This window comes from Natator depressus, chromosome 5 (genome assembly GCF_965152275.1).
Source record: "Natator depressus isolate rNatDep1 chromosome 5, rNatDep2.hap1, whole genome shotgun sequence".
Classification (NCBI taxonomy): Eukaryota; Metazoa; Chordata; order Testudines; family Cheloniidae; genus Natator; species Natator depressus.
In genome coordinates, this window is record NC_134238.1 from 117,728,272 (window position 1) to 117,749,475 (window position 21,204).

The 21,204-nt window shown below is 41.4% G+C and overlaps 1 protein-coding gene across 6 annotated transcripts in view; it reads left to right on the forward strand.

The window, feature by feature from the left end:
- The window catches only part of LPAR1 (lysophosphatidic acid receptor 1), a 105,487-nt gene that overhangs the window by 28,163 nt on the left and 56,120 nt on the right, over window positions 1-21,204 (forward strand). For 5 of the 6 annotated variants that reach the window (XM_074953508.1, XM_074953503.1, XM_074953504.1 and 2 more), the window contains exon 2: window positions 7,838-7,991. In XM_074953508.1, the coding sequence (XP_074809609.1) occupies window positions 7,932-7,991 (60 nt within the window). In that variant the 5' untranslated portion in view covers window positions 7,838-7,931. Of the gene's footprint in view, window positions 1-7,837; window positions 7,992-16,483; window positions 16,561-21,204 lie in introns of those variants that run through there. The other variant, XM_074953507.1, reaches the window with a different exon arrangement.

Sequence of the window (21,204 nt, forward strand, 5' to 3'; positions counted from 1 at the left end):
CTTCCTTATTTTTAGTGGTATACTACAGTATATTAGTAATATACAATTATTGATAGTACTTAATTTAACTGTTTCATTATTTGTTTTGGTGATTACTTAAAATACTTAAAATCTATATACTCCCTGCTTTTTATATAGGACAAATTCCCATGTCCGTATGAACTGCAAAAGACCTTAAATGCCTCATACAAATAACCACTGTAACCTATCTTTAAATTACAAGCTAATTTAAATCTGTTTGGTCCATTTTGTTGCCTTGAAAACCCATCTCCAGTTTTCATTTTCTAAAAGAAAATTTTGGGAGCTGGAAATGTGCCTTTTGTGTAGAATGAACTCAGTCCTCAAAGATGAGGTTATGTATTTGGTTTCCCTAATATACGGACATACAATTCAAATAAAAAACGGTGCTGGTTAGTTCTTCAGTCTCATATGCAAAGTAAACTTTCAGAATGAGGAGATTGTATGGGCACCTGTGATCATAGCATTAGAGTGACTCTTGTTTGCCAAAAAAACCCCATAAAATAATACTGTAACCCATGTAGAGGCCTGAGGTCTCAGTTTTACTTCTCAACTCTTAATATTATGTTTGAACAGCTCACTGCAAATAAGTCGCCAGGTGGTAAAAATTAGCCATATCACTTGCCATTTTCACTTGCGGAGAAAGTCTCTGATTCTTTGGTTCTCTTTATGGTCTGCCTTCTCCTCTTTCCTGGCTAGTTCCTGCATATTACTGAGCACTTTCAACTGCCAATGCAGTGAATGAGAGAGTATCTGTCAGGAGACACTTGTAGCGTGACCAGATGTCCTGATTTTATAGGGACAGTCCCGATTTTTGGGTCTTTTTCTTATATAGGTTCCTATTACCCCTCACCCCCCAGTCCCAATTTTTCATATTTGCTGTCTGGTCACCCTAGACCAGAGGTGGGCAAACTTCAGCGCGCGGGACCATCCTGCCCAGCCCCTGAGCCCCTGGCCCAAGAGGCTTACCCCCAGCCCCTCCTCTGCTGTTAAGCCGCTGTGCGGAAGGCGGGGCTGCAAGCTCCTGACGCTCTGAGCGGCGCGGTGGGGGGGGTTTGGTGTGGGGTCCCGGGGGGCAGACAGCGGGCGGTTGGGGCGGAGGTCCTGGGGGGCAGTCAGGGGACAGGGAGCAGGGGGCAGTTGAATGGGGTGGAGGTTCTGGGGCAGTCAAGGGTCAGGGAACAGGGGGGCTTGGATAGCGCGTGGGAGTCCTGGGGGGCCTGTCAGGGGGTGGGGGTGAGGATAGGGGTCAGGGCAGTCAGGGGACAGGGAGTGGGAGGGTGGTTTGGGGCAGGGGGTCCCAGGAAGGGGCAGTCAGGGGACAAGGAGCAGTGGGGGTTGGATGGGTTAGGGGTTCTGAGGGGGAGTGGTAGGGGGCGAATATGGGGCAGGGGCCAGGCTGTTTGGGGAGGCACAGCCTTCCCTACCCAGCCCCCCATACAGTTTTGCAACACTGATGTGGCCCTCGGGCCAAAAAGTTTGCCCACCCCTGCCCTAGACACTTGGCATCTTGCAGGTCAGGCCTGTAGCCTCTCTGATGCTGTGCTCAACATTTTAAAGTATCTCTAATGCATCTAGTCAAAGTATCTATGGTATGTAACAAATGAAGAAGCTCACACCGCGGGACACACATTCTAGTTCAGCCCTCGTTGTATCTGGTGGCACCCTCTGCTGCTTAAGCTGGTGATTCCCAGAAGAGTCTTAAAATACTTCTCTTTATTTGGCTGTTAAATGTAGCTGCTAAAAGAAATAATTTATATGTTTGTAGAAGCAATTAAATATGGCAAAGTGAATGAATAACTAGACGTGTCCTCAGAGTATGTTTAGGAATTTTGAATTAACTCTAGTTTATATTTGTTTGGAGAAACCTTAAAACAAATCGTTAGTTTTTATGGAAACAGATATAACCACTTTCTCCCCATTCGAGGAGTTATGAGCCAAGATGCATTAAACTTCTAAATAAAATCAAATTAAGATAGCATTTAATAGGTTTTATGCTTTTTGTGTTGTATCTCTCACTTTGGTACATGATATAGTGAACATAATCAATTTAAGGACGAATGGATTCAGAATCTTTTTCGTCTTTTGATGCTGTCTGGTGGATATAAGGAGATAGGGTTGCCAGATGTCCTGTTTTCAACTGAAATGCCCGGTCGAAAGGGGACCCTGGCAGCTCTGGTCAGCACTGCTGACTGGGCCATTAAAAGTCTGGTTGGTGCGAGTCTGGCAGGCTCCCAAGCTGGCTTCACACGGCTCCCCGCAAGTGGCAAAGTGTCCCTTGGCTCCTAGGCAAAGGGTCAGCCAGGGGGGCTCCGCACACTGCCCCCGCCCCGAGTGCCAGCTGTGCAGCTCCCATTGGCCGGGAACCATGGCCAATGGGAGCTGCAGGGGCAGCGCCTTCAGGCAACGGCAGCGTACCGAGCCGCCTGGCTGTGCCTCCGCCTAGGAACTGAGGGACATGTTGCTACATGTGGGGCACCACCCGAGGTGAGTCGAGTCCGTGCCCCCTCCCACACCCAAACTCGCTCCTGGAGCCTGAGCCCAACCCCTTGCCCACCCTCACCCCCAAACTCCCTCCCAGACCACACACACCCTCCCACATCCCTGCCCCAAGCCTGAGTCCCCTTCAGCACCCAAACTTGCTGCTGGAGCCTGCACCTCAACCCCCTGACCAAGCTCAGAACCCCCTCCCACACTCCACCCCCTTGGCCCCACCCTAGAGCCCGCACCCCTGTCCCAGCCCGAATCCCCCTCCTGCACCCTGAACCCCTCATTTCTGGCCCCACCCCAGAGCCCATACCCACTCCCAACCCCCTGCCTCAGCCCGGAGTCCCCTCCCACACGCCAAACCCCTTGGCCCAGCCCGGAGCCTCCCCTTTTTTATCATTAGAAGCCTGACCACTATTTCCAACAGTAACAACATTTGGGGAATAAAAAGAGAAGAGAAGAAGCAATGGGAAAAATGTAGTGTGTGTGGACTATTATCTCCAGCTGTCTTTGGAGAAGGTAGTAAGACCTCATGAGGCATTTACGCTAGGCTTACCAAGGCTAGAGAGAAAGTGATAAAATCTATCAAACCAGCGGCAGGGGAAGCTAGTGGCCAAGGACTAGAAAAGATCTTTACTGACGTATTCGTGTTTAATCAAATAAAGAAGTTTCTTTTGGTAAAAAATAAAATAAGCGCACACTAATATTCACACAGTGTTAATCTGCTTTCTGTATTTGTCAGAGGGCATCATTGTTTAGTCTAAACAGCAGAGAGTTATAAAATAGCCAAAACTGCGAAGGATTTGGGAGTTTTAAAGTGCTCTGTCTTGGTTATTTAGTTTCCTCTGAAGGCCTTTTGGGGAAGGCTAGGTCCCCATGTTTTTTCCTCAGTGTGAGGACAGTAGTAGAGATCTGGAGCAGAATGCCGTGTGGAAAGAATGAAAAGATTTCTTGCAGGAGCTAAGCTGGGGAGAAGAGGGCTCAGTGGAGAGCTATATAAAGAAGATGGAAAAACTGACCCTGGTGCATGGAAGATGGTCGGTTTCAGTTACATGTGATGTAAGCATGCTGGGCTATGTATGAAACTGAAGCAAGCTTTCTAGGATGACCCTATTTAGGAGGGAGGAATACCTTACACAATGGCAGGCAGAGACTGAGCTTAAACAAAAAAAAGACATGACTGACTCAGAGAAGCATGTGGAATACAGCTTTCCTACATTACTATCTGCTCTTACTTGGCATGCTAAATATATGTTGGCTTTGAGGAAAGTGAATTAAGAATAGGAAACTTACTGGCACACGATCCATTGTCTAGAGCCAAGCTCTACGATGCAACTGCATTTGCTCCAACCCCTCAGACGGAGACAAACACCTACAAGATCTCTATCAAGCGTTCTTACAACTACAGTACCCACCTGCTGAAGTGAAGAAACAGATTGACAGAGCCAGAAGAGTACCCAGAAGTTACCTACTACAGGACAGGCCCAACAAAGAAAATAACAGAACGCCACTAGCTGTCACCTTCAGCCCCCAACTGAAACCTCTCCAGCGCATCATCAAGGATCTACAACCTATCCTGAAGGACGACCCATCACTCTCACAGATCTTGGGAGACAGGCCAGTCCTTTCTTACAGACAGCCCCCCAACCTGAAGCAAATACTCACCAGCAACCATACAACAAAAACACTAACCCAGGAACCTATCCTTGCAACAAAGCCCATTGCCAACTGTGTCCACATATTGATTCAGGGGACACCATCATAGGGCCTAATCACATCAGCCACACTATCAGAGGCTCGTTCACCTACACATCTACCAGTGTGATATATGTCATCATGTGCCAGCAATGCCCCTCTGCCATGTACATTGGCCAAACTGGACAATCTCTACGTAAAAGAATTAATGGACACAAATCAGACTTCAATAATTATAACATTCAAAAAGGTTTCAGAGTAACAGCTGTGTTAGTCTGTTTGCGCAAAAAGAAAAGGAGGACTTGTGGCACCTTAGAGACTAACCAATTTATTTGAGCATAACATTCAAAAACCAGTCGGAGAACACTTCAGTCTCTCTGGTCACTCGATTACAGACCTAAAAGTGGCAATTCTTCAACAAAAAAACTTCAAAAACAGACTCCAATGAGAGACTGCTGAATTGGAATTAATTTGCAAACTGGACACCGTTAACTTAGGCTTGAATAGAGACTGGGAGTGGATGGGTCATTACACAAAGTAAAACTATTTCCCAATGTTTATTCACACACACACACACACCCCGTTCCTCACACATTCTTGTCAACTGCTAGAAATGGCCCACCTTGACTATCACTACAAAAGGTTGTGGGTTTTTTGTTTTTTTCCCCCTCTCCTGCTGGTAATAGCTCACCTTACCTGATCATTCTCGTTACAGTGTGTATGGTAACACCCATTGTTTCATGTTCTCTGTGTACATAAAATCTCCCCACTGTATTTTCCACTGCATGCATCCGATGAAGTGAGCTGTAGTTCACGAAAGCTTATGCTCAAATAAATTTGTTAGTCTCTAAGGTGCCACAAGTACTCCTTTTCTGGCAGGGTTGATCTAGATGACTACACTGTGGCCTCAGTCTGATAAATACCAATTAACTCTTTTTTTTTTTTTTTTTTTTTTTTTTTTTTTTTGCATATCTGTTGGATGTTCAGTACAGTCAGTGGGAGCAGTTTTCCACATCATCTTCCAGGAAAGGCAATGTTAGGTAGGGACAGCATTAAATTTGCCTACAAAACGTTTAAATCTTTTCCATGGCCATTAATATATATATCAGTATACAGGGATGCTGGGGATTTTTGTTTTGTTTGTGAATGAAACTGCTAAATTCCATTTTCAAAAGTTGAGATACTGGAATTTGATCATCTTAAAACTAGTTTCAGAGAACACACTAACTTAATTTCTTTTCACCATTCTTTATTTCATTTTTTGTACATATAATGAAGGGAAATACACAAAGAAGCTGGTATAACCTCGGCCAAAGCAACCTGAATAGGGAACTCTTTTGCATTTGACTAACAAATCTGTTTTCCTACTGCACCTTTGTTCTTGGTTTGTGGGAAAAACTTTAACGATGGCATGTCTAATGTAATCAAATTTGTCTTGAACTATTATTCTAGTATCGGAGCATGTTGCAAGGACCGAAATAGCGGTAAAGGCAATCGCTCTCCTTACCTCCTTCAAAACGTGTAGGAGAAATGTCTTGAGTTGTTTACCAAGATATTGGCTGTCGGTGTGTTTTGCATTTAGTCCTGAGCACCATCATTCTGTCCGTGAGTGTGAGTTCCATAGTGTAGGCCCAGCTCCTCTGAAAGGTCTGTCTCCGGCACTCCATGAATCTCCCCATGTTGTTCAAGAGTTGTGGCATGTAGCCATTGTGGGAGGTTGTCATGGTTACCAAGGAAGAAAACATCTCTTAGGCACCTAGTGTTGATCCTACGAAGGACTTTAATCGGGACTGAGACTTTGAACTGTACTTCATGTTCAGTGGGGAGCCAGGACAGCTTGAGGAGGTGCAATGTGCTATTCCGAAGCGCACAGGCCGCTCTGTTTTGTATCATTGGGAGCTTTTTCAGAATGTGTCTTCATTTCTATAGAGGAGTTGCAATAATCATGCCCAGAGTTCACAAATGTGTGTATGTCTGCCTGAGACCAGTAGCTCAAACTACATTTGAGTACATCTTTAAATACCCGCAACTTAAGTGAGAGACCATTTGAAGTATATTCCTTTCACACAGAGTACCAGATGCATAGAATGTTGCAACTGTATTGCATGCATGTGTATTAATTACCAAGACACCATGGTGTTGTCTGTTCCCCTTCTTTTTCTTAAACCTCTACTGTTGCATTACTAGCTATACTAGTGGTAGCAATGGTGGGATCAGGCAGCTGCTGGCAGTTTTGCCAGAATGACATCTGGACTAGCTCTGGTAAGGGTGAGATGACATAGGGGTATAAATGACAGCGCCTTGTCTACACTCATGCCCCCACCACTGTTACTGCTTCTGGAATGCACCAGTGGTAATACAAGGCTGGAAGATCAACAACACAAGTCCACACTAGACACAGGCAGCAAAAGGCCAGACTTAAAATTTTTCAGAAAAAGGGTCATTGCTGTTTTCTGAAATGCTTTAGCATACTTACTGAAGCGGCAGACTCGTTTAAAATATCATTTTACGCACTCAATTAAACTATCCAGATAAATTATCTAAAACTGTGCAAGAGATACCTGACAAAATGAGGATGTTAGAAAGAATATATCTATGGCAACGGAAGACAAAGTTAAAATGTTTGAATAAATTCTCCCCCCATAAAACAAAAATCAGTCAACAATTGAACCTTAAACCAATAAGTGACCTAAGGGAATACATTTACCATACTTCACAAAAAAACGTTCAGGTGGTGTAAGTAGCATAAACAAAAAAGAATGATGCAAACTAAAAATTATCAAGGGCTGCTGTACTTCTGTTCATCCTCCAAATTATTTCAACATGTCTTGGGAAAGCTGAGATCATTATATTACCTTTAACTACAAATGCCTGTCTCCTTTAGAGATGGGTAATGAGCAGTAATGTTTGTATTTTTTTTTTTTTTAAATATAACACTGGGATGTTTCTGAAGAAGTTTGGGGAATTTTCAGGTATTGAATTGCATTCTTGAATGAGCATATTTTGCTTTTAAAACTGAGTATCAGTTATGTTGAGACTCAAGCTACTAGTAGTTAGTCTGTTTTGATGGGGAAAAATTATGCAGTTAATGTGATCATACTGTATCATGCTGCAGTATTTAGACAGTTTGGAGGGGAGGGGAGATCCATCTCTGGTTTACAATTAGAGATCTGAGAGTAGTTATATTATCTTAGTTTCAAATAAAAAATAAAATGTTGGTTTATCATGTTGGTACTTTAGAAATCGTTAATATCATTCAAGCTGAAAACTAATTTTTCTGAAACAATTTTCCTGGTGAAGAAATGTATGCACATAATGCTGGTACTATGTATGTCACGATATTTCATTTATTTTAAAACATACATTGGAATTTTTTTGTTAACATGTTGCTGGATTCAGTATGTTTAAATTTAGTTTTACATGGCTGGGTTAAATATTTTATTGTCCTGAACGAAACTTTCAAAGGTGCCCTTTGAAACTTCTCTTGAAAGTCTTCTCTAAATGGTCATGTATCCAATAGGCAAACTGTGCCATGCAATTAAATTAATTGGAGATTGGTTTGGAGGCAGTTTGGTATTTGGGTGGTTATGCTTACATGGCTTTCTTGATGATCTAAAGGTTTTTTCCTTCCTTCTAGGAGTGGATGCCAGCATGATTGAGATCTGACCAACTGTGTCAATACTTCAGGTGTGGAGGAAGGGCCTAACATAGTTAACATCTGCTGAGCTACCATGGCAGCGCCGTCTGCTTTGGTGCCCTCCTCAAAGATGTCGCTACCACAGATAATTGAGGTGAGTAGACTAATACAAAATTCTGGTAGAGTAGAGTTGATCAAACTTGTGTACAGAAAGATGTGAAGATTGGATTCCTAATCATTGGCTAGCTTGGTTTCAAGTCATTGATAGAATTCCTTCTAATGTTTTGTACTCTGGATATACTCGGCATTCATTGCATAATGTTGTCCTTTTTGTGAAGGGACGCTATTCTGTTAGTAGCTACAGTACTTTATTAATAGAAGCTAGTTCACAGTCCACTGTTATTTGTGTTTTAGTCACACCTTGAGGTCCCAACTGGGATCAGGGCCTAATTGTTCTAGGCGCAGTCATGTGCATGCTCATTCTCTCTCTCTCACTCACACAATTACTCTCCATTTGTTTTTGTTAATGAGAAAACACAGGACCAAATACTGGTCAAAATATTGCTACTAAATTCATATACGTTGACCAAATATTGCATGAGCTAGCAGGGACTGTCCTACCCCTACATTAGAAAAAGAACAATTCAGTCACGTGTAGGGTATGTTTAAACTGCAAAAACAAACAAACAAAAAAAACCCCTCAAACAAAAAAACCGCAGGTTAGTTAACACGAGTTAACACACTTTTTTTTTTTGCAGTGTACACACAGCGTAGATATAATCTCTAAACACTTGTGAGTTCATCTCTTTTTATATGTCTGTTTTATCACCGCACTATTACAAAACTAGACTCTGATTCTTCATTAAGATCCAGATAGGCAGACTTGTGTGTCTGAATGAATTCCCATTGTGATCAGTGCACCTGCATGAATCTGACTTTAGGATTGTGGTGCTAGTCAATTTAAAATGTGTAATGACTGTAAACCAACTGGCATATAGCTTGTAGTACGCTATGTCATCCAGGATCACTACAAGTGAATATAAATTACTACGTGAGATTTTGAATTGCTGCTATTTGTAGGCAAAAGTAAGGTGTGTGTGGTTTTTATTTTATTTTATTTTATTTTTTACAGCCGGTATGAACATAAGGAACCAAAATGGCTTATGGGAACGATGATTAGGTTAGAACCAAGTCAATTAATGCAAACTAAACACACAGAGATTTTTCTTTGTTTGTTATTTTGTTTGTATTCTCTGTAAGCACTTTAAATCTTTAAAACTTAATAAAACTTAAATGTCTTCCAGGCTACTTAGGAAGTCCCAATGCTTCAGTAAAATATAGTTTTTGTGGCGTATATTATTCTGTCCAGTCAGCAGAGGTGACTTCATTTTTGCTGCAGAGGAGATTGAGACAACATTTTCAGGGATTTTTTTCTTCTGTGTTTGGAAGTAAGGTCGCATACCTCCTGCGGGAGCTGGATTACATTTAATTTACATAAAAAATATTGATCCTCTTTTTGAAAACTCAATTTATGGATGTAATCAGATTTCCTCACGTTCAGTGGACAGTTATCTAGGAAATACGTTGAGAACACTGGATATATTTATTTTAGAAAGAGCAAATCTAATTCTTCTCTGCCCCACCCCCATCCTTTCATTATGGCCCTGATCCTGCACGGGGAGGTCCATGGTCCCTTAATCATGGATGGATTCCCACTGACCTCAGTAGGTCTCTGTGTAGGAACAAGAGTCCACACTTGTAGATCCTTGTCCAGGAGTGGGGCCTACAGTTGCACCTGATGGCACTTCCAGAGGTAAAATTCTTTCAGTATCACCCCAAAAACTAAGGTTGGTAAGGTGATCTCCTTCCTGAACGTTTTCTGGAGTGGGTAACAGGTGCTTTTTGAAAGTTTTGAAAATTCAGATGAGCTTCCAAAAGTTGTTTGGTGGCACTAGACTGTCTAATCTTTTTGAGAATTGCCCATCACTAATTTCAGCACTGTCAAAGGTTCTGATGCTTTGGTAAAGTCTTCTGAATGATCAAAACCGCCTCACTAGAGTCCCTTCATAAGCCCTCTCACCCTGCTGAGCTGTCTCAGGTTCTCGGTACACCACCCTTTTCCCCCTTCCAGCATACTGTTACCACAGATAAAAAATGATTAGGTACTTGGGTGCATGGCATAAGGGATCTGAGTAAAATTTATAGCTGAAGGGTGGTGAATGTTCAGGGCAGTTTGCTCACACAGAATTGAAACCTAGTATAAGCAATCTCTGGTCCAGGAGGCTGTTCAACACATTAAACGAATCCATTTGTTTTTCATTCTAGTAACTCATAATGTGTTCAGATGTTTTGTTTTTATTTTTATTTTTCCAATACATTTTAAAAAGATATAGTCACATTCCACGGTAGGGACTTGTCTTTCTAATTTCCAAATGGTTAGGCCATTTTATTTCTAAAAGTCTTATTGTAAGAATTTGTAATATTCTTATTGGCCACTTTTGCTGGAGTTAATTAATAATGAATAACAGTAGAAATCCTCGAGTGGTATCTTTTTACTGAAGATCATCCTACATTAACCCCAAACAAGGTTCTTTGGGTCTATCACATCTTTTAACACAGGATTTAAAGAGTTAGTCAAGATTTAACTAGTATAAAAGATCACCGTTTTTCCATAGTTTTTCTTTGGTACAAGCATAGATCATCCATAATCTGTCCATACTGTACATTAATTTTGCAATTCAATTTGGTATGGCTGTTAGCTCCTCTTTTTTTATATTCAGTATGCGGAAAAGAAGAATGAGGGGGGATTTGATAGCTGCTTTCAACTACCTGAAAGGGGGTTCCAAAGAGGATGGATCTAGACTGTTCTCAGTGGTAGCAGATGACAGAACAAGGAGTAATGGTCTCAAGTTGCAGTGGGGGGAGGTTTAGGTTGGATATGAAGAAAAACTTTTTCACCAGGAGGGTGGTGAAGCACTGGAATGCGTTACCTAGGGAGGTGGTGGAATCTCCTTCCTTAGAAGTTTTTAAGGTCAGGCTTGATAAAGCCCTGGCTGGGATGATTTAGTTGGGGATTGGTCCTGCTTTGAGCAGGGGGTTTGACTAGATGACCTCCTGAGGTCCCTTCTAACCCTGATATTCTGTGATCTTATATGATTCACCACTAACTTGCAAAATAAGTAATGTCCCTCTCTGCCTTCAGTGCCTAAAATCTTTGCCCCATTTTAATCTTTCTTTTGTTTAATGTGAAATTGTGTGTGGATCAGGAAGGACGGTTATGGTTTGTCACTGTATGTAGTACAGTGTTCAATATAATTTAACTCCCTTTTGTTAAAACTTGCATGTAACTTAAAATGTTCTCCATCTCAAGTTTGTGCTCACATTGTACGTGAAAATGTGTGCACATCCTGATGGCTATGCAGATTAAGTCCTAGAAGTTTGTGAAGATTATGAAGTTTAGGAGAAGGAGGTGACTAGGAAATACGAATAACTTCTGTTAAAGCTGCTCACTGTACGTACCAACACCTCTCAAATCCTTCAAGGAAAGGCACTGGAACGATGAAAGAATCTAAGAATAAATCTCTCAGGTGTTGGTTACTTTTCCCACATACAGAAATGGATAGCCGTAGGTTGTAAGTTCTTTGGGGCAGGGGGCCATCTTTTCGTTTTGTGTTTGTACAGCATCTAGCACACTGGGATCCGGATTCATGCTTAGGGCTCAGAGGCATTACTGCAATACAAATAATAATAGTAAAAAAATCACCCCCCTTCACTGAAGTAGTAGTAAAGACACAACATAACCAGCACTTAACAAACATGATTCTTCATCTTCAGAGTCTTGGACTGATTTTTTTAAAGTGTGACTTTCTCCTACTCCTTTTTCCTCCTTCCTTTCAGCCAATCTTTCCCCCTCACCTTCATCGAGGCAAAAATGCTACACAGAGAGAGACGTTGTAGGAGCCTCATAGTGTAGTAGGTAGAAAGCTTTACTGAGTGGCCAGCAGGAATCTTGAGAAAGCATTTCAGGATGCCTGGAAGGCTGTATATTGTTTGCAAGGGGAAACAATAACTAATGATGTTCTAGATAAGATAATTTACTGCATAGAGTGATTAGAAGGTTGCCTTTAAAGATGAGGTGGCGGATAAGGGAGAGATTATTATATTTTTTTCCCACAGTGGGAAATTAGAAGCCAGAAACAGTTGATCCATCCTGTTTACATTTCACTGCTTCAAGAAGAAATTATTTGCTATTATGAACTAAGAGCTCTTCGAGCACTTCAAACACGCTAGAAAGGCTGTCGTTCTCTTGTTGTGTTTTTGTTTATATTTTGATTTTTGATTTTGCCAGCAGAGGATTTTTGCCAGCGAGAGCTACCTAGTGCTAGATGTAAATGGAGACACACAAATAAATAGCTGGAATGGCTCTAAAGGGAGTACAGAAGACAGCTTTCATTGTCCTCTCTGCGCTTGCCAAACCAGTCTTCAGAAAGCAATTCTCCTCTTTTTGAAATGGAATAAGTTTCTGTTCCCCCCTCCTCTCCACATGTTCCTGCTTCTTCATGGAGGAGACTTGGATTCCCATGTACTAATGCTGTACCTTTTTAAAAGTGTGGCAGTGAGTAGGAGGGGAAAAGGGCAGGGAGAATGCAATGGTAGCTGATATTGGACCTGTGTATTTTCAGTCCCATTTCTAGCAGCCCTCAATTTGCACTGTCGCTTTATTCTTCCATGTGCTTAATCTGAGCTCTTTTCCCTGTCTCGTTATACTGAACAATCCTGTAAGACATGCTGACATGCCGACCTCCTCCTTACACTCCTTACGCCCATTGTGAAGGTGAAATCCTTGGTCAAGATATCATGACTTTTAATGTAGGTGATGTGAAATAACTATTTGCTTCAGAAAAGGGGGAAATGCACAGCATTGGGGTTTGCTTCTTCCAAATGTGGCATAGTAGAAAACTCCAGTCACTGACATGTGGCTAAATAGTGGTAGTGCCAGCAGCTTTGAAAAGGTGATTAATTGAACTCTTTAATTGCAGTACAATCAGTGGAATTACACTGACAGTGTTGGAATAAAATGAACAACAAACATTAGAGGGGAGAAATGTTGATACATTTTTCATTCCAGCAGAAAGCGTTGCTGTAATTTAAACTAATGAGACTATCTTACTAGTATCTCCCTAGTCTAGATTGTTGTAGGATGATTTGGGTTCTTCTGTCTCCACAGTGGCTATTCCTGATAGGCTGTTGAACTGTCGCTCTCAGCGTCCCCGCTGAAGTCTGTTTTGATAATAGACTTAGTTTTAATGCTCGTAACTATTGACTCCTGAGGACAGCCTTAATATAGAAAAAAGCAGCAAAGCTATTACTGTCCCCTCCACTTAGACAAAACAGCATTGTCTGTGGTTTGGGGTTGGCTCCCAATTGCAGGACTGAGCAGAGTGAAGTATGTAGCATTTTTCCCCCTCCAGGTGAGTAAACAGATTAAAGACATTACCAAACCAGATCTCTGGTAGCGCTGAGTACTTCGAATGAGAGAGCAAATCCACAGTGGTCAGACAGGCCAGGAAATGAATAACTAGTGATAAACATGAATCCACCCAATTACAGGCATTTCATAAGGGGAAACTAAAATACTGTGTGGCTTTCTCATTGCACCAAATGAAATGGTCAGTGTTCAAAATATGTATTCATGGTTACAGAGTAGAATAGCATTGTGTTTTATGGACTTCTGGTTGGTCGGGCTTGAATGTGTCACTGATAGAGAGCCCATTGTTGCCAGTGTCCCAAAAAGAGGGGTTCTGTTATGTACATCTTCATATATTCCGTTTACACGTGTTTCATGAAAGAGTCCATCAAAGCAAAGTAAACTGAGAGACTGATCAATGCTGTCTGTGTACTCAAAGGTCCAGTATATTGCCAGGAAAAAGTGTTTCAAGAGGTAAATACTGAGTAGTCTTACTATTTCCATTTAAAAACTTGTTTTTCTACCCCAAGCTAAATGTCCTATACTAGTAAACATAATTCTAAATAAACATTTTCCTTACTGGCTAAGTTTTCCCATATGCTTACCTTCCTTGTACACTGCATGGAAAAGCTGGAAGGTGTATCTTATTTGGAGGTAGAGAGTGATCCAAGCATCCTATTGTAGAGAACCAATCTTGCGCCCATTGAAGCCAATTGGTATTTTGATATAAATAGGATTGGGCACTGCAGTTCACTATGGACTGAAAGCTCTGAATGCATTTTGATAGCTTCTTTCATCCCAAAGTACATCAGTGCAGAGACTGTGTTTGTATAGCAATTAACACAATCAGGCCTAGAACTTGATTGAGGCCTCTGAGAACTGGTGCAATTACAAATATTTTAATAAGAGCAGTAAACCTGCAGTTGCCAAGTGAACATCCCAACTTGCTGTGCAATGCAGTCCAATGACATCAGAGATTTTCTGGCCAAGATTTCCAAAGGTGGTAATGAGTGATTTTATGGCTGCCTGGCTTGACGTCTGTTAAAGGAGCCTGATCATTTTAGGTTGGGTGCTCAGCATTATCTGAAAATGGTGAGCTGGCACCTCTTTCATGATGCTTTCTTGTTTCAGAATATAGGTTTTTCATTACAGTCGGTCAGTCTCTGGCTTTTATGGTTGCTGAAGTGCATTTGGTCCACATTTTCAAGGCTGGCTGGTGCAGTGAGGTGTACCTTCATTTGCAGAATCTGAGACGCAAGCTGTGCGTGGACTGGACTAGTAATCTCAGTAGATACTAACTCAGATGCCTAATGCAATACTTTAAATGTTACCATTGTTAACTATTGCTCTGCTCATCGAAGCATGTAAAGATAAAGGACCGTATTATGAAGACCTGCACAACCTACTGAGTGACAGTGGTATTGTAGCACAAGAGTGGTCTTGGAAGAGTACCACACCTGCCCTGCCTCACTCCTCAAACCCCTCTCTTCACCCCCAGTGCAAGAAGGAGTCAAAGCCCAGGGATATCTCAACCCCCTCCAAGGAGGCGACAAGCTCAAGGATTCCAGAGAAAGGGGGTGATCGTATTTTGAACATCTGCATGATTTACTGTGAGTGGCATCCTAGGGGAGTAGAGCTTCTTTTTGCAAGTAGAGCTTGGAAGAATAGCATCCCCTCTCCCTTACCTCAGCCTGATTACATGTTTTTGGAAGATGTCGGTTTCCATTTTAAGTTCTCATCTAAAACCACTTGCATGTTAAGGAGCCAGTAGCAGCCATTCAGTAGACAGACCTAAGACAGAAGGTAGCTGCTCATTCTGTCAGTCCTCTTTACTTCCCAAAAGGAAAGCACCACCAGAAACTTTACATTTTCCTCATTCCAGGGTAGAATTCTTCTGAGAAGCCTGGAAATATCAGAAAAGGAACTTGCTTTAGTGATAGCATGTTCTTGTTTGCTTGTTTTTAAATGTCACTTTTTAAATTTCTTTTTAAACTTTTTTTGGCTTCTCATTTCCCTCAACTGCCTTGGACAACAAATTCCAAATATGTAGTTGGGTTTTTTGTGTGTTGTTGTTTGTTGTTTGCTGGCCTGGCGGCAGGGAAATGCTTTTGGCAGTGATAGCGAGGGTATCTGCAGGGGGACTGGGAGCATGCGGTAGTAACGTTTTAAAGGGCTAACTGGACCTGACTGAAACATAATTCCTTTTACTATTCAAAACAAAACTTCAGTAAAATTGCCAGTACTCCATTTATCTGAGGCTAGGTCTGTTGGACCCTTTGGCAGACTGCTCAACCGTCCCTTGGTAAGAAAGGGATTTTGAGAGTCAGAGAGCCAAACTTCCTGCTGCCTGTTCTTTTTTCATTCCAGGGGAACTATTTTTGAATTTTTCTTCATAATAACTTTACAGTGAATAACCATTAAAGAAGGTCAATACCCTCTTTGGTTTTACAGGCAACCTGTGGAGGTCGTAATCATGGCTTCCAACAGGATCTGTGTCTCCAATGAATTATGCTTTCTTGTAGTAAAACTGTTCCTTTCTGCAGAGTCCCCAGTGGCTGTTCATTCCTTTTGGTACGCTTTCACATAAACCGCTCAATATTGAGGACAGATGCTACACTCCATAGTCATTCAAGCTTTCACTGGGCCATAACACAACTTGTTCAAAAAGCATACTAAAGATATTGGGCTTGATTCCCATTGCCAGAGCCATGTAAAAGGACCTTACATTGCCAGAGCCATGTGAAAGGACCCTAAAATGGGTGTAAATATAAGAATTGCCACCCCTTTGAGACCTCTTTACGTGGTTGGAGGGGTTTTAAAAGGGCTGCAGTATAAATGAGAGGCAGAACCACTGTTAATAGAACTCGCAGCTTACATCTTGAAGGTGTATCAAAAATATATGACTTTGGAAATACGAATTTTGAGCCTCAGAAGAAGGTATAAGGTTTCACTTGCTGCACTATTAGTTGGGTTGGCTTGGGAGAAACAAAAGCACCAAGGTAGTCAGCCAGGGTTTTCTTCAAAGGATAATGTTTATAACCAGAAAACCAGTCATGTAACATAAGTAAAAAATGGAGTAACAGAAAACTCCCCTGAGCTGGGGTTCAATCCAGACGTGTGAACTGGTTCCAGAGCCCTGCCGTAACTGAAACATTCTCCCTCTTCTGTGTCTCAAGCAGGTAATGCATAGCCCTTTCCCTGAGCACCTGTGTGACTGGTAGAGGAAGATGAGCTAGTTAACTTCACTGGGAACAAGGTATTATCTCTGTTCATACTCAGACAACCCAGAGGGCTTACTAGCTTGTACTGAAGCCCATTCTGCCACATTTGCACTACAATCGTTACCTGTGCTAGCTAGGTTAAAGTTAGCACAGGTATCCCTATCTGTGCAACAATCACATCTTTACTTTCACTGTAGATGTACCAGAGGGCTGGTCTACACGACCGCACTAAATTGATCTAAGTTACGTAACTTCAGTTACATGAATAACGTCACTGAATTCGACGTAGTTAGATCCACTTATCGTGGTGGCTACACTGCGCTGTGTTGATGGGAGAGTGTCTCCTATCGACTTCCCTTATACTTCTCAGGGAGGTGTGGAGTACACAAATCGACGGGAGAGTGCTCTCCCATTGATTTAGCGTGTCTTCACCAGACCTGCTAAATCGACACTCGCTGCATCGATTGCAGTGCCAATCTACCGGTACGTGTGGACATGCCCTTAGAGAGGAGCAGTATGGTTATTAGCACTGCCCATTCATGTATGTGAGCAGCCAGACTTGTTCATTGCTGCCCCATGATGTGGCAGGTTACCTATAAAACCAAAGAAGGTGTTGACTTTCCTTCAGTGCATCTCTTGATGCCTACAGTTCTTTTGGGTTTTTGTGGTGGTCTTGGCAGTCATGGGCTGTGGACGTTCTGGGCATGATTCTCATGCGGATTTAGAGCACAAACTAAAATGACTGTTCAAAATGTATGTAAAGTGCTACCAGATAATGTTTTACACTCCTATTGTAAGATGTAAATAGCTACACATGATGTGAGGCAGCGGAGAATCAGGCTCTCTGTGCCCACGTTCCCTCTTTTGTGGACTTCACAGCAAGGAATTTACTTTCTTCTAAGTTTAGGAACTTGAAAATAAGGGTTAATATCTTTACTCAAAAATACATTTTGATGAATACATTTGTGTGTAAAAAAAGAGGGAAAAAAGAGTATTTGTTACACTTGGTTTTTGTACCTCCTTTTTATCTTGCACTCTGCAGCCGAGTCATTTTAGTCTGTGCTCTAACTCTATGTTTACCACTAACCAGACCCTTTTCAACTTGCAATGTTACTTTTCTGAAATACGGTTTTGTAATTATGGCATGGGTGGGGAATTATTCATATGCTGACTAACCTTTTACCCTTTATTCTGGGCCCCTGGCTGGGATTGCTGGTTTGTCTCTCAAGTCTAGCCTTCCGGGTACATTGGTAGATTTAAAGTCATGTAGTTAAATTCAAAGCAGCCGTGCTTTTTTCCTGACAACTCCTGTAGTAAATAGTCTATGTGAATCCAAGTCTCTCTCAGTACAGAATCCCACATCCTTCCTGACTCTAAATTTCTGCTGAAGAAACTGTCTTCTGGATCTCTCTGAGGGCACTCAGATTACTGCTTCTCTCCGGGGTCTTTGTTAATTAGGAAGCAAGGTAGTCAAGATCTCATCTTGCAAAAGCAATCAGTCTGCTCTGAGTTTCATTGGCTTCGGGAAGGCTGCATACAACTTGAATCCCTTTGCAAAATTTCAGGTGTTGAGTTTTATTTGATGTTTTGTTATACGCATGATTTTGATCCCTCCCTCAACATTTAAAAAAAAAAAACAAAAAGCCTTCATCCCTTCTGCATGTTTTCTAACAACATAAGAAAAATGTGGCAGAATTTTTAATTTTAATTCTAGATGAGCTTTTTGCTTTTTTGATAAAAAGTTATTGGGGGGGATTTTAAAACTTTTTTTTTTATTCTTTCAGCTTTTAAAACGTCAGGTACCATTGAATAAACATTTGGAAATTCCAGAATGAGCCATTTTCCAGGTCTGAAGATTACACAATGATAAATAAAAAAATAACGCACTTGAGTGTTCTTTTTTAGGTAGGCTGGGTAGCTAATTTTAGAGCTGTTCACTAATGAGCTTTGAAAACTGTCAGATCCCAGCAGGCTTTATATACCGTGACCATTAACCCTTCAGACCCTCCCAGTGCTAACGTATGCTCCATTTAGAAAATATCAGTCAATTGCTAGTGGTCTGAAAACTTGTCAGTATTTGTTTTTCACCCTGAAAACCCGGTCTTGCTGCAGTGAATTCCCAGAGCTCTTCTCTCGAGTTCCTGCTTCAGCCAGCCAGCACCCCCCTCTCACTCACATTCTCTACCATAAGAGAAAAGGTGGTGATGGAATCTTCACCAACCTCAGATATCCTGGTCCTCTTGACTCACTGGCTCCTCTTTGCTAGCCCCTGAGCTGTTCCCGTGCCATTCCCTAGAGCGATGGAGTGGATGCTGTTGCAATTCTCTTAATACCAGGTTTTTCACACACCTGGCAGAGGAGGGAGAGTAGCTGAGGCAGGATGTTCTTTCCCCATCCCACTATATCCTGCAGGGTGGTCACAAGACAATATCAATGATTTGGCCCTAGTGGGGTTTTTAAAAAATGGAAGTTATGAGCCTAAAGGAAAAAAGATAGGAAATAGCCATCTTTGAGCCCTGTGCAAAGTTGGCTTTCCTGCAAGAGTGAAGATTGGGCATTGGTTAGAGGGGCAGAGTGAATTTTATTCATTAAATCTGAGTGCTGAATCTCCTGGCCCTGCCTTGCTTTGGTTAGAACTATTTCTAATACTGTTTTAATAAATACAATTTTACAAATGTGACTGTCTCTTAACAAACTTTTATTTTATTTTGTTGGGAGGAATTGGCTCTTTGAGAAGTAAGCTCAGCCTGATGTGATTAACCAGGTACTCTGAGTCTAGCTTCCTTCTCTTCTGCCTTTCATTTGTCTCATCTATGCTTCATAATAGACTTATTTCCTGGACATTATAAAGATGTATTTAAGATGAACATTTGCAATTCAGTTTAAATCAACTTCTGCAAAAATAATCTATTACATGGATAAGGTAAAGTTTAGGACCTTGAACATCTGTTTTTAACTGGGCTATGAAATGCTGAGAGTAAAACTTCAGGAAATTAAAATATAAACTTCCCTGCCTCTTTCCTGAAGGGGCAGGAGCTGGGGACAGGCCTGTCTGCTTATGCCATTATGTTAGGTTAACACTTTGGATGTCCAAAGACATCCCCTATTCTTTTATTGCTTGGCCATAAGCTGTCGTGTAGAATCATTCAGTATATAAATGAATTGCCTTGGAATCTCAGCATCAGTAGTTGGGTGGTTAACTCTTCTATAAAGATGTGTGCTGGAATTAGGAGAGCTGATCAGCTGTAAGCTCCCCTGTTTGAACTATGTCAGCAAACCACACCTGATTAGTATCCCAGATGTTCCTCTTGAGGTCTCTTAAAACTCCAGTAGTGACCATGAATCAATTGCCCTTTTCCTTCTCAAGAGCAAACACCTGCATGTCTGAAATGTAGAAATGCCTTTCTTTCCCTTGGGAATAGAGATGACTCTTACCAGCAGTTACAGACTTTAGACTAACATCCACTGAAAAGCAAAGCTCTTTCTTTTTGAAACTCCTCAAAAGAGCAGTTTGTAGAGCACTGTGCCCCACTGTCTTCAGTATTATTAGACTCTACAGTCAGGTACTTTTTAGGATACTCAAGTTCTATAGCGTTCCTGAATTTAACCAATCCTAATTTAAGCATACCCTATATTCATATATGCATTGTGTGCATATATATTTCCTGCTGGCTTGGTGATTGGCTTTTTATACATAACTGAGATACATTACACTTAACATTGCTACCTGTAATGCATTGATTTTATCATAGCTTGCTTATGGGTGTATGGCGTGGTGGGGGTTCTGACAGGAAGGGGACAATGCTATATACTCAGCTGTTATATGAATTGCATTTTTTAAGCTAGCTCTGTTTTGCAGAACAACTACAAAAATGCAGTCCTCAAAACTGTATTTGCAAGGATAAACTGACTTCTCTAATCGGTTGCGGAGAGGCAACACTGAAGCTAGACCATAAATATGGGGATTGACTATCTGTGAAAAAGAAATTCCAGCCACTAAACTTAGTGCATGAATGTAACAGAGAACATCCATTGATAGATTTAAGACCAGAAGGCACCATTAGATCATCTAGTCCGACCTCCTGCATAACACAGGCCAGAGAACTTCATCCAGTTTACTCCTGTAAAATTTGCAAAAAGTCTGGTTTTCCGATAATCCGATTCTGGCAAAGCTTTTTATAATGTTCACTAATTAAATCCTATACGACTTCCCCTCTCTCCCAAGCGTTTTTATACTTGACCTATTATTCTCTCTCAGTCTTTAGACAAAGAATTTAAAGCCATATGTGTTATGTCCTTAAGTCTGTCCTACTGAAGGTATCCACTGTACATGAGTTGTCCTATTCAATTGAGGGGTTCTATAAGAGATTTTAATTGATAAATAATTAGGACTTAAAGGCCAAACGTCTAGGAAAGGGCTTTATTTGAAGAGTTATAAAAGTTAAGCTCAGCCTGCTAAGAAGTGTTTAGGTTGGAGGGTAAAATTATTGTAACTAAAAGGACATTTTTATTCCTTAACTTAAGTTTTACCTGCTCTGCAACACGTTTTGTGTGTACATGGAAAGTTTTGCCATGTTGGTTTACAGGAATTGCCCTAATAGTGTTGACTTTCACAAATAAAAATTAGTGCAAATAACTTTTAATAATTCCAAAGAAATCTTTCTGGGGCTGTTTTTACT